The sequence below is a fragment of the Vicia villosa genome, unplaced genomic scaffold, assembly GCF_029867415.1.
Source record: "Vicia villosa cultivar HV-30 ecotype Madison, WI unplaced genomic scaffold, Vvil1.0 ctg.002930F_1_1, whole genome shotgun sequence".
Lineage (NCBI taxonomy): Eukaryota > Viridiplantae > Streptophyta > Magnoliopsida > Fabales > Fabaceae > Vicia > Vicia villosa.
In genome coordinates this window covers 69,099-81,863 of record NW_026706070.1, presented here as the reverse complement: position 1 = coordinate 81,863, position 12,765 = coordinate 69,099, and the positions used below count along the sequence as shown (strand labels likewise).

General features: G+C 33.3%; 1 protein-coding gene and 1 long non-coding RNA gene across 2 annotated transcripts; both read left to right on the top strand.

Annotated features, from left to right (window-relative positions):
• The first annotated feature begins 1,972 nt into the window (after positions 1-1,972).
• LOC131640077 (uncharacterized) lies at positions 1,973-3,559 on the top strand. The gene is made up of 4 exons (XR_009295145.1): positions 1,973-2,095; positions 2,284-2,430; positions 2,878-2,931; positions 3,471-3,559. It is a non-coding gene; the product is annotated as an uncharacterized LOC131640077 (long non-coding RNA).
• Positions 3,560-4,473: 914 nt separating this feature from the next.
• LOC131640078 (uncharacterized mitochondrial protein AtMg00310-like) lies at positions 4,474-4,986 on the top strand. Its single transcript, XM_058910485.1, has one exon. The coding sequence runs from the start codon at positions 4,474-4,476 to the stop codon at positions 4,984-4,986; it is 513 nt and encodes a 170-aa protein (XP_058766468.1).
• Positions 4,987-12,765: the final 7,779 nt, after the last annotated feature.

Below are 12,765 nucleotides of genomic sequence, written 5' to 3'. Positions count from 1 at the left end.
GCAGCAAATTATAAGGCAACAGGCAACAAGAGGGGTTACCATTAAAGGTGTGTGTGTGTGTGCCATAATCAGGTGATTAAATTCAGATATATTATCTTATAAGGTTTAGTGATTCTAAGTTCAATCCAAGGCTTGCAATCCCTAAGATTACTAATCACGTAGTTAATAGTAAGGCAAACAAATAACAGGCGGAAATTAAAATCCTAAGCTATTACAATAAACACTTGCGGGGAAGGGGAAGCAAAGATAGAAAAATAAATGTAAAAACATAAAAGGCAAACCAAATGCCAATGCCTTGAGCCTTCGTCAAGTTCCTGATTAACCCTAAAAAAGAAGAGAAATGTTAGTGCATTACAGATTCGTTGGCTATCGACACAAACCCTATTTTAATCTAAAAGGCAAAATAAAATGATGTTAAACAAAAAATATTAGAAACTTAGATTTTTGGTCCGGTGTGGCGTGTGGCTGAAGGATCTTGGTTAACCCTGGAAATTTGGCACGAAGAAGAGAAATTTTAGTGCATTAAAGTTCCACAACAATTGTAAGGTAACAGATCAAAAATTTAATAAAAAGGCAAGGCAAAAGGCAAACCCCGAATGGGACAAAGGTTAACCAGGGTTAATATAAGAAACAGGTAAAAAAACCTGGACTACGGTTAATGGGCAACACCTACCAGTAATGAAACTTTTTAGGGTTAAGGGCGAACAGTGATTAGTAGTCATGATGAAAAATAGTTAGCCAAAATAAGATCAGGGTTTTAAAACATAAAAATAATTAATTAGCCCAAAATTAAATTAATTATAAATCTAAAATCAAATTTAAATTACTAACCCTAATTAATTTAAAATTATTAACTTAAATTAATTTAAAATTATCTACTATCTACTATATACTAAACAATTGACCAAAGAGACAAAAATACCCTTTCATGAAAATAAATTTGTACTACAACTTGGATATAAAAGTAATTAACAAATTAAGCACTACCTTTTTAACTCTCCTCAAAGAATGTTACACCTGTTCACTTTTTATTGGCCCAATTTAAATTTCAAATCGTAATATTTGGAACAACCTATTACCTAGAACATTGATTCAGTCTCTCTCTTTCTCCTCTTTATCGTATAACCCTTTCCCCTATCTCTGTTCTCTCTTTCTTTCAAAACCCTAAATCGCCGCCGCTACCACCATATCTCCACCACCGTGTATATTCGGTTCACCGTTCATCTTCCCAAGTTCACCAAATTGGATTCGTAAAATCACCTACTCCGAGTGACACCTCCGACACCAACTCTCAGCTCCGATCTCCGCCGACGCATCTAGGAATTTCCGATTGCAGGTTTTAGGTTTCTTCTATTTTTAACTTAAATCCACCTTTCGTATTTCGTCTTTCGTCTTTCAAATTAAACAAACACTTCATTTGTTTCTATAGATTGACCCAAAGATTTACAGTGTTTTTGAATCAAAACTCACATGTTAACCATTAACATTTGATTCAGAAGAAATCAGGAGCTTGTGAAACAAAAAATACTCAAGCATGAAGCCATATATAAGGACCAGGAATGTTAACTTGATGGTTTCTATTCTGAGTTTAAACATAAAAGAACAGACAAAAAAACTGAGGATAATCCTTAAAAAACCTATGATTTCTATTCATAGTTCCTTTTGAGTTTAAATATTGTTATTGTCATGTTGGTGAATTATTGTACTTTAATGCTCACTCTGATATCTCATGAGTATTTGTTGTTGCAGTTTCACTATTTCTTTTCCGTTATCATGAAGGATCTACATACGGGTCGACTTCCTTATCCATATGGATCGACATACTATCAAGCATTTTTACAGGATTTTTAACTATAAATAATTATTGCTTATGGGTGCTCATATATTATAACCCTTTGTATACACATTTTTTCCTTTGATATTCTCTTTTTTATTTGTTTCAAATGTGATGAAGTAGTAACTTTTTTCTGTTGATGTTGCAGCTGAATTCAACCATGAATAAAGTAAAAGATCCAATGGCAGGAACCATTTGACATAGGAAGCGGTTTTGTGAATGCTACCGCATTATTAAACCTGGGATGACTTTTCGATTCAAGTAAGCCACTTAATGAACTTCTAAAATCTTTTCATTATATTTATAATGTCTATAAGCTTAATTGAACTGTGTATATGGCATGTATTTCTTTGTATACAACAAAGTTATGCTTACAATATTTGTTCAGTCATGGTTTTAGTCTGCCGTTTAACGTTGCAAGATACTTATATTTGTGGTTTCCTCTGTAGGATAACTTCATGAGTCAATACAAGTCTTGAGGAATGGCCCCTGCTGCTAATTTCAGTGGGTTTAGTTTTAGAGGGTCGGGGATGGCTCATAGACAGCCTACTGCTGATAATGAGTCTGGCGGATTAAATGCATGAGCTTTGATTCAGGTGCTTCCTGTGCTTCTCATTTTGCCTCTCTTAAGTTCCCTAATGTGCATTTTTATTAGCATGTATGTCTTAACATCAAGCATTTTAACTAGTATATATGTCTTTATATATCAACTTTTCATAGTGTATCACTAATGAACATAAATTATGTAGTTGTTCAAGATCAATGAGGACGTAGTCATCGATGCAACACACACAGGAAATATAGCACGTTTAATAAACCACTCTATATGTTTTTACTGGACTTTACTGTAACTTTGCTGCATGTTAGTTAGAGTTTCTTCTTCATAATTTAGTTAGTTCAATCTAAATCAAATTAAGATTTTGAAATTTTTATCATATCATGTTTAATTCATTTTTTATTAGTCATTTGTTTAAAGAAGGTATCACATACCTTTAGAACCAATAAATTTAGTGCTATCACAAGTCATTCTTACTATTTTCCAGACCTTGTCTCAGCTGATGCATCATTGTCACCCCATACATTGACTTGATGGTAAGGTAAGCAAACACTACCATAATCATGATCTTTGTTTGAGGAAGGAAGATAATACAACTCAAACCGTTTGTTGACTTGATGGTTTAGTATGTTGTTGTCTGGTTTAAAAATGCTTAATTGAATTGGTTTTGAAGTGAAATAAAGTTTGGTATGCTAGAAGTATGAAAAAAATTGTGAAGTTTAAAATAGTGTATTACAAATTGAGCTAATGTCATTTAATTGATTTGTTTTGTTTCTTATGAATACTTATAGATAGCATAGATGCATAGTTAATCTTAAATGTGTTTGGAGAAATGTTGCTTTAAAGGATAGTCTTTGGCATATATGGATAAGAAAAAAAAACTAAAGATAAGATGTTTTTCATAAAAAATATTATTTAATAATGTTCAAATATTCTGCAAGTGTTGAAACTAGATTGTTTGCCAAAGTGAATTTTATATAGTAGTGTTTTTCCTATGGTGGTTTTGACTATTTTTGTAATCTTTTATTATTCCAAGGTTTGAAGAAATAACTATATTTTGTATGGATTGTCATTCTATAGGTACAAGAAACTCAATAGGTACAAGAAACTCAGTTAGCACAGCAGGGAAGAGGAAGCTAATACATGACACCGTAAATGATAATGTTAGAAGGCCTCTTTTAAGTTTATGGGCATGTTTAGGATCCAAATGATAGGCCCATTAACCAAAAACCACAAAATTACTTGAATTGACCTTCATTCATTTTCTCAAAATTTCTCAAATCTAGCAAGTCATAACTCCTTCAATATTTGTCATATGAAGACGTTCTAAGACTTTTTGGAAAGCCCAAGATGTCCTCTACAAACCACTTTGGAACCTTTTTCGTATTTGAATATTTTATCTTGATGATATGGCTCCTGACAAAAAACAGCTTTTTGCGAGCTTCTAGAAGGACCTGTAATGTTTTGACTTATATCTCTTATGCGGAAGCATTTCTTGACCTAGGATCCAACATCAAAGTTGTAGAGAATTAAATTTCATTTAGAATATGCTTTGGTTGGGGAATTTCTAATAAAGTATGAGAGAGATATGATCATTCAAAGTTGGGCTGACTTTCTCCTTGAAACCCTAATTTAGAAACTTGGACTTTTGATGATTTTAGAGCTTTTCTTGATGAATCATGATCAACTCTTGATCAAATGATGAATATTACTTCAAATGAAGGATGTTGACCAAAAATCCGGAATTTTGACTGTACTTTGACCACAGTTGACTTTTAGGTCAAACCAGTCGACCATGATCATTTGAACTATTGATTGAGCAATCTTATGGATCAAAGCTTGAAACTTGGCATGAGGTTCCTTTGAAGCATATGAGAAGTCATGGAGTTCACTTGAGGTATTAGAAGTTGATTTTCCTTGATTAAATCAGAAACCCTAATTTTGGATCTTGTTACTTAGGAGGGAGTAAGTGTGCTCAGTTCATATATTGTCTTGAGCAATTGAGATTCGGGTGAGTCAAAATATCTTGGAATATGATGGGAAAATTTTGGGGTATGACACTAAGGTTGGAAAGATAGAGAGGATGTTGAAATCTTTTTGGCGGGGAGGCGGTAATAACAACAAGGGGATTTGGTGGCTTGCTTGGGAGAGTTTGACTTACCCTAAAAGTGAAGGAGGGTTGGGTTTCCGTGACATTAGAGCGTTCAAAATTGCAATGGTGGCAAAACAAGTATGGAATTTCATGACTAATCCGAATGCATTGATTTCCAAATTCTTTAGAACAAAATACTTCCATACATCTTCTTTTTTGGCGGCTAAGATAGAGAATAATCCGAGTTTTGTGTGGCGTAGTTTGTGGAAAGCGAGGGAGGTTTTCTTACTAGGGTGTAGATGGAGGATTGGAGATGGGAGCAACATTAGAGTGATGAATGCTTCTTGGTTAAGGAATGATTGTGGGGGTTGGGTGGGAGCTCCGCAAGGGCGGCATGTTTATAGTTTGATGGTTAATTCCCTCTTTCAACCTAATACTAAGCGGTGGGATTATATTGAAATTAACCAGTTGTTTCCTCTTGAGATTGGTAATGCTATTTTGTAGGTTCCCTTATTGGAGGAGGTAAAAGAGGACTTTTTGGTATGGAAAGAGGAACAAAGTGGTAGTTTGTTACTGCAAAATAATGTTGAGGTATACTAATGGTGTAACTAATAGGGGAGTCCTATAAATTAAAGGATTGTGCCTTATAAAGGTGATTTGTGAGAGAATCTGGGTCGAAGATGGAGAAAAGCTCAAGAATTGACAAGCTGGTGAAAAGGAAAAGTCGACACAATATGCAAAATTGGTCGAACCTTTCTGTCGACCATATGAAAAGTTGAGACATAGAAAAGTTTTGATTTCGTTGTGCACTAGAAGGTAGTGTCGAGATGAAGATATGAGCGGGATATTTTGAAATTAAAATTCCAGCGGTTTGCAAAAGATTAGCTCCCAAAATAACCAAAAACGTGGAGAGTAGTTGTTTAAATCTTGTAGCCAGTTAATTAGCCTGTAGACGGTTATCTAGCAGTTATTTTAACTTGTAGGTAATTACTTTATTGTATTATAAATAGGAGATCCAACAAAGGACTCCGGGTGTTCACTTGTACTAAATCACTTGTAAAAAACTTCACATTCCCAACGCGAGGAAACAAAAAGTTTTCAAGATTGCTAATGTACATGAATCACCATTTTTAGTTCAATGCAATTTCCCTACTTTTCAATCGTTCCTTTTCGACATTTTGTTTTATTTTCATTTATGTTTGAACTATCATTTTATGTCATTGTGTATGTTATCGACAGTGGTTCTATTACAATAATGGAATTAAGCATAGATACATTCGTTGTGTATCTTTTCTGAATGTTATAGCGTTCTATCGGTCACGAGTCATCCTCAGTTGATAACATTAGCACCTTTTTATGGAAAAATTTGCTTGTTCAAACTCTTGTAGGAAACCGTTTCTCTTATAGTCAAATATTGTGTCGAACTGAACAAGCCAAATTTTAGTTACATTAGCACGTGTCTTAGGATCAAGTAGTGGATTTTGTAAGTAACCGTTAGTTTGTAGGCTCTGGGAGGACTAGCGGTTGTTTACCAATTTCCACAGTAAACAAAATGGCACGCCCAGTGGGACAATGCTGATGTAGTTACGTTAGTATATGAAACTTAGAAGTGGAAAACAATATAGTATACCACAAGAAAATTTAAGGATGTCGAATCCTAACATGGATGTAGTACCACAAGGAACACTAACTTCCACGGATTCAGTAGTTTCGCAGGTTGCAACTTTGCCTCCGTTGACAAGTGTAGCTATAACGGCGTCGACTGCAGGCGCAGTGGTGACATCTATCCCTTTGCCTCCACCGGGAAGTCCAGGGTCAACGATGGCTACAACTTTCAGGCCTATCTGTAATACAGTGGGAGAACTGGCTTTTTGAAATGTTGCGGATAGCAAGAGTCTCCATCAAATTTTATTTTATCTAATTGGAAAGGCTAAAAGAAAAGGAAATACCTTTTTAAGAGATTGAGTTCGGGGGGTAGGTTATACAAAGGGAAGGTGTAAGCACCCTTTGTATCCATGGTTATCCATGGGCTCTTAATTGCTTAGCTCACTTTTTGTTTGAATTGTTTGAAAGGAAGTGTACTGTGTGTTTAGAAAAGATTTTGATTAAGGACTTTAGCTTGTAAATAAGCGTAGCCTTTTTTAATTGATTTGAAAAAGGGGTGTGAAAAGTAATTTTGAATTTGTTTGAATTGAGCAAGCATTTAAGAGCATCTACCCTAAGATTGGATCTTTCTTGTTCTTTAAGCCTTTTATTTGAAAGGGCTATCCATACCATAAGGAGGATAGGTAGTCTTTTCATTGGATGTATCGGGTCATCGAGAATCATCGTTTGCCATAAGTCTATCCATACCATAAGAAGGGTAGGAAGTCTTTTGGAAAGGATGGAATAGTCATTTGTAGGCAACCAGTAAGGATACCTTAGCATTCGAAGGGACAATCAACATTTATCGAGGCAACATCGAGGGACGAGATCATTTTTTATCGTAGGCAACTCGAAGGGACTATGATCTTTATATCGAGGGGCTATGATGATTTTATCGAAGGCAACAGGTGCTAAGGTATCCCTACATCCGAGGGACTTGACTATTTTATCGAAAGGCAGCAATAGAGGGGGTTACCTCAAAGGTGTGTGGGTGCAACAATCATGTGATTCTGATTCAATTATATTATCTTGTAAATTAGTGATCTAGATTCAATTAATAGTCTTGCCACTCCCTATTGTTACTAACCACGCAATTAATATCATGCAGAAAAATAAAGTCCTGAAATTAAAAGTTCCTATGCTATTACAAGGCTTCGGGTGGGGGATTACATGGCCAAAAACCCGGACAGAAAAGCAGAAAAATTTTTAAATGCGGAAAATAAACCTAAGCTATTACAAGGCTTTGTGGCAGTTACAATAAAATGGACAGATCAAAAATTAAAATTGTTACAACCTCGGAGCAGATACAAAATTATGAATAATTTAGGCAAATAATAAAAAGGCAAGGCAAAAGACAAACCCCAAACGGGGAAAAGTTAACCATGGTTAATAAAAAGAAACAGGTTAATAAAAACCTAATGGGTAAAATAAATCTACAGGGTTAAAAACCTAAGCCTAGGTTAATGGGCAACGCCTACCTCTTGGGTTATCTATGGTTTTTGAAATTGAGGTTAATTACTAAGCCTAATTGCACTAAATTAATATAACGAAACAGTTAATTGACTAAATAAACCTAATTAGCCTAATTGCACTAAATTAATATAACGAAACAGTTAGTTGACTAAATAAACCTAATTAGCCTAATTATTTAACCTAATTTACCTAATTAATTAGTTAATCCTAAATTATATTATTTAACTATTGATCCTAAAATTAATTTAAAACTAAACCTAATTTAAATCATAAACCTAATTAAAAATATTAACTAATTATTCTAATTAATTCAAATTAATTACTAAAATAAAAAAAATGAATTTTATAAAAAAAAAAATTTACAGTGATTTATGAAAATAACATGAATTTTATGGTTTGAGAAAAATAAATTAAGGTTTTAGTGAAAATTTAAATAATAAAACAATAAACCAATAATTAGAAAAATGAATTAAAGAAAAATCTGGATTTGATCTGATATGGTGTGGCTGGAGGTCCATGGAATGCCAATGGGGTTTTCGAAGAGGCAAGAACTTTATGCCCTAACAATGGTAAACCCATATTTCTGCACCGCTCCTCTTTAGGCAAAGGAAGTACCTGCAAAAATAGGATAATAATAAGAATAAGAATAAGAATAATAATAGTAATAATAATTATATAATAAGAATAATAATAGTATAATAGTAATAATAACAATAATATAATAATAATAATAATAATAATAATAATAATAATAATAATAATAGTAGAAGCAATTAACAAAAATATTACTAATAATAATTATAATAAAAAAAAGGTTAGTAATGATAATAGTTACAATAAAAATAAAAAAATATTATAAAAAGGATTTGGCCTCATATAATTTACAATTTTCCCAAGAAATAAAGAAAGGTTCAGAAAGTTAGATCATGGCTAAAAGGGCAAAAATTTCCAAGGGTTTAAAAAAAATGATCGTAAAAACATAAATTTAAACTAAAATGTAGCAACAATGGCCAAAGCAATGATTTTAAAAACACAGGCCTCGGGTATCATCATTGGCCAAAAATATTGTAATTCTAGATAAAGTATTTGTAAAAGGTTTTTAAAAAGGGGTGTTGAAAGAAAGTGTTTTGAAAAATAAAGAGGATGTAAAAAACATAAGAATTTTGATAAAAGGTGACCTCAGGTATCATCATTGGCCAATCGCCAAAGGCCAAAAACTAAAGTTAGCATAAAAACATACATCAGGGGCCTCATATGTTAATCATCGACCAAAAGGATTTGAAAACAAAAGGTTTATTTTTAGTTTTGATAAAAAGATTTAGAAAATGTTTTTTCTTTAAAAAAAAGAAGAAGAGGATGCCTCATTGGAAATCATTAGCCAAGAACCAAGCAAAAAAAGAACAAAAGATATTGAAGAAACTCGGTGAATTGTTTTGTATGTAGGAATTAGGAATGAAGAATGGGGTTGAAGGTGTTAAAAAAAAGGGTTTAGTTGTGAGAGAGTGAATTGAAAAATTGGTAATTGTTAGTTTTTTTAAAGTGTACAAAGTGACTCAATTTATAGTGTAAAGTTAGGTTAAAATAAAAAAGGAAAAAATAAATTAACATTAATATTATTGACATAACAAAATTATTTGTTTTGATTTTATCTAAAATTAGAGAGAATCAAATCAAATAAATTTTAATGCCAATTGACTTGGACCAAAAGCTAAGCAAAAAGTACTATTTTATTTTTTATTTTTTTAGCTATAAAATGCATAAAATAATAAATTACAATTAAAAATTAATATTTTAAAAAAAATTAAAAGAAAAAACGAAAATTAGAATGAAAAACTTCTTTTTTTGGATTTTTTTAATATTTTATGATTTTTGGTGATTTTTTTGACTAAAAATGCATAAAAGTGAAAATTGACTATTTAAAAAGATGCTTATTTAATTTGTGCGAAAATTAAAATTAAAATAATAAAAAAAAAATGCAATTTTTATGATTTTTTGAATAAATGGAAATAAAGTTAGAATTAAAATTAGAAAACAAATAAAAAAGGAGAAATGTTAGAAGTGAGATTCGAGCCCGGGACATCTCGCTCTTGTACCTTTTAACCTTAAATCCTTACCGACTGGGCTATGTCACTTATTTGAAATAAAATGACATTTGCAAATATATGAGGGCAAATTTTGGGGTATGACAGCTGCCCCTGTTCAATCTTCTTAAACCTGAGGATGTAGAGTGGTTTGTATGCTAATCGGTATCTGAAGGTGAAAGAGGATTGAACACTAGAATACCCAGAAATTTTCTCTTGTTGAGGTAGGGAATTTTGTCGGAGATGGGCTTAAAGATGTCATCCAGGTGTTGACATAAAGTTGTATGAGATGGGTTTAAAGATGCCATCTGGTCTTGATAATATGAAAGTAAGAGTAAGTAGTACATTAGACTGTATCTGAGGATAATCACTCACCATGTTGTGTGAACTTATGAAGAAGTAAATATGAAAGAGTGAATATGAGTACTACTCGTGGGCAGTGAGAAATTAATATGTCGGAAGCCTACGTACAGAACATGTATTGATCTATATGTTGGATTAGGATCTAGTAGATGTAAGGATGTTGTACCGGAGAATCAGAACCCTTTTGAATAATTGTCGAGATGATGAATATGTTATTGTGGCTGTACGTGGTTGACGAGTATGCATTTAGCGAAGTTAAGACGATGAGTTGATACTATATGATGCTATAATAATTTTGTGTCGTTATTAAGGTGATATTGAAGATTCCAAATATAATGAGGAATTATATTCTATGAAGGACGAAGTTGATTTAATTCTTAGAGAAGAGCGGGACTCAATTTGAGCTATTTTGTAAGAAATGGTGTATTGAGGCTGATGAGTGTGATTATAATTACTGTGTGTACTCGTTCTGATGGTTAGAATGTTTAAATAGAGTAAGTAAATTAGGGATATATTTATGAGTGCGAGTAAGTATTGCTAAGTGGTAGATTAGTACCATGTATGATAAAGAATGATTCTTGAACGAACGAGTAAAGAGGGCCAGAGTTGGGTATAACTCAAAAATCTAATTGGTAATGATGGTTGTAATGAATAATCAGAATAGTGCAGCAAAAGCGGAGTGTAACATGTTGGATAATTGCTGGTGTGACTTGAGAGGAGTCAGATAGTTGAAATTCAATAGAATGAAGAATACGATTATTGAGTTTTCTTGAAAGAAGCAGTTGGTGAAAAGTGTAAGTATTATTTCATCGTTCAAATGAAGAAGTATATTTAAGGATGGTACGTTCGGTAGATGGAATACATTACTGCAGTGTTGATCAGGTGTGGTCATACCATGGTTCTGTAATTATATTATCCAGTTATTGAGCACACTGTATGGGTTGTACCTCAATGTTCCATTATCGTTAACCTTTTGGAGGTATAGCGAGTGGTACACGTTTAAGGTGGTTGAATGCGACGTAAGAGCTGAGATTGAATGCGTGAGATGTGCTTCCTGTTGGTTATGTCAGATGAGTTTTGAGGATCGACTAGGGAAATGTCACCTGGGAGCTGGAGAGTCAGATGAAGGACTCCTATCCGGAACTTTTCACTTGAGGTATATTTTCGAGGACGAAAACTCTTTTAGTGGGGGAGAGATGTAACACCCCATATTTTCTAAGTTTAATTTAATCGGAAATTAAATTATTATTTAGAATTATTTATTATTTTTCGTTAAATTAATTTGGTGGAATAAAGTTGAAGTGTTATTTTATTAATGAGCTTAAAAATAACTTTGGGTTTAATTTGAGTTGTTGTGAAGTAAGGAGGGGGTATGTCACTTAGGCACAATTAAGTTATTTAAGTGGTTAAATAAAATAATTTTACTATGTTGGATTTAGAATTGGAAGAAGGAAGAGCTATCATAACACAAAGAGGAATAAGGTTTGGAGGAGAGGTGCAGAAGAGAGCCATGGCGGAAGAGAAAAGCTAGAGGAAGTCCAATTTTTGCAGCAAGTTTTCTGCAGTGAGACACCTTAGTAAAACAGACGTTTCTCTCAATCCAACCGTTGGATCATCGCGGTTCTTGGACACAATGTTCCAGACTCGTAGAGGTAACTTCTGACCGGAGCGATTTGCGTTTTGATGATTTTAAGTCCGTCTGACAAAGCGATTTCCGAACAGGTTTTTGGTGCGTCTCTGTACGTTGTTAGAAAAGATTTTTCGGAGAAAGTTAGAAGCGGCGGCGTAAGCTATGGCAACCGGGAGAGTAGAGCAATCTCATATTCAGGTAAGGGGGGACTTATCTGATTAACATCTACTACCGGGTTAGGGTTTGATAGCATAGAATAGATGTGGAATTGGTTTGAAATTAGTTTTAAATTGGTTTGAAATTATTCTCAACAGGTTAATCTTTGTAATTGAACCAAAAGCATTTTAGAACTAAACATAATAAAAACCATAATATAACTGTATCACAGAATTTGTTACATAACTTGATCACAGAATTTGTTACAAAACCATAATATAAGTGTTGGTGGTATTCTAGAGGTGGTATGTGATAAATTATGGTGTTGAGGGATTCTGCAGAGGAAAACTGGATTTAGTCACTTTTTGCACTATACTTCCACTGGTGGAAGATATGCTTTAAAACTGCACAGGACACTTTTCTCACTATACTTCCACTGGTGGAAGATATGCTTTAAAACTGCTATTTTATTGAATTCACCACCAACTGCTATATCTTTCTTAGCATTACAAAGCCTTTATATAGGCTTGAATCAAAACTGACATAGAATACAATAAGATGATAATTAAGATGAGGACTCTTGGTTCTCACAATGGCACTTATCCCTCAAAGACCGGATCTTATAGCTTCCATGAGACACCGAATTCTGAGACACTTTGAGAGGCGGAGATGAGGCTACAGAGAGATTGGAAGAAGAATGAGTAGAAGGAGAGTGAAGAGAGACGAAGTTGGGACGAAGCTTCAAAGATTTGAAGAAGACTGGGTGAATTGGGGATGAACATGTGCCCTAGCTTTTTAATTAATAACAAATCAACAAATTATGTAATTAAATGAATTGTAAATAAATAAGAAAATTAAAACTTAATAAAAAATTAGATTTTTGGAAAAAAAATGTAAAAAGGTGACCTGGCTACGTTTGGTATGTGCCACATCATT

Excerpts from the sequence above, each read along its gene's own strand:
- LOC131640078 (XM_058910485.1), top strand. The coding sequence starts at position 4,474 with ATGTTGAAATCTTTTTGGCGGGGAGGCGGTAATAACAACAAGGGGATT.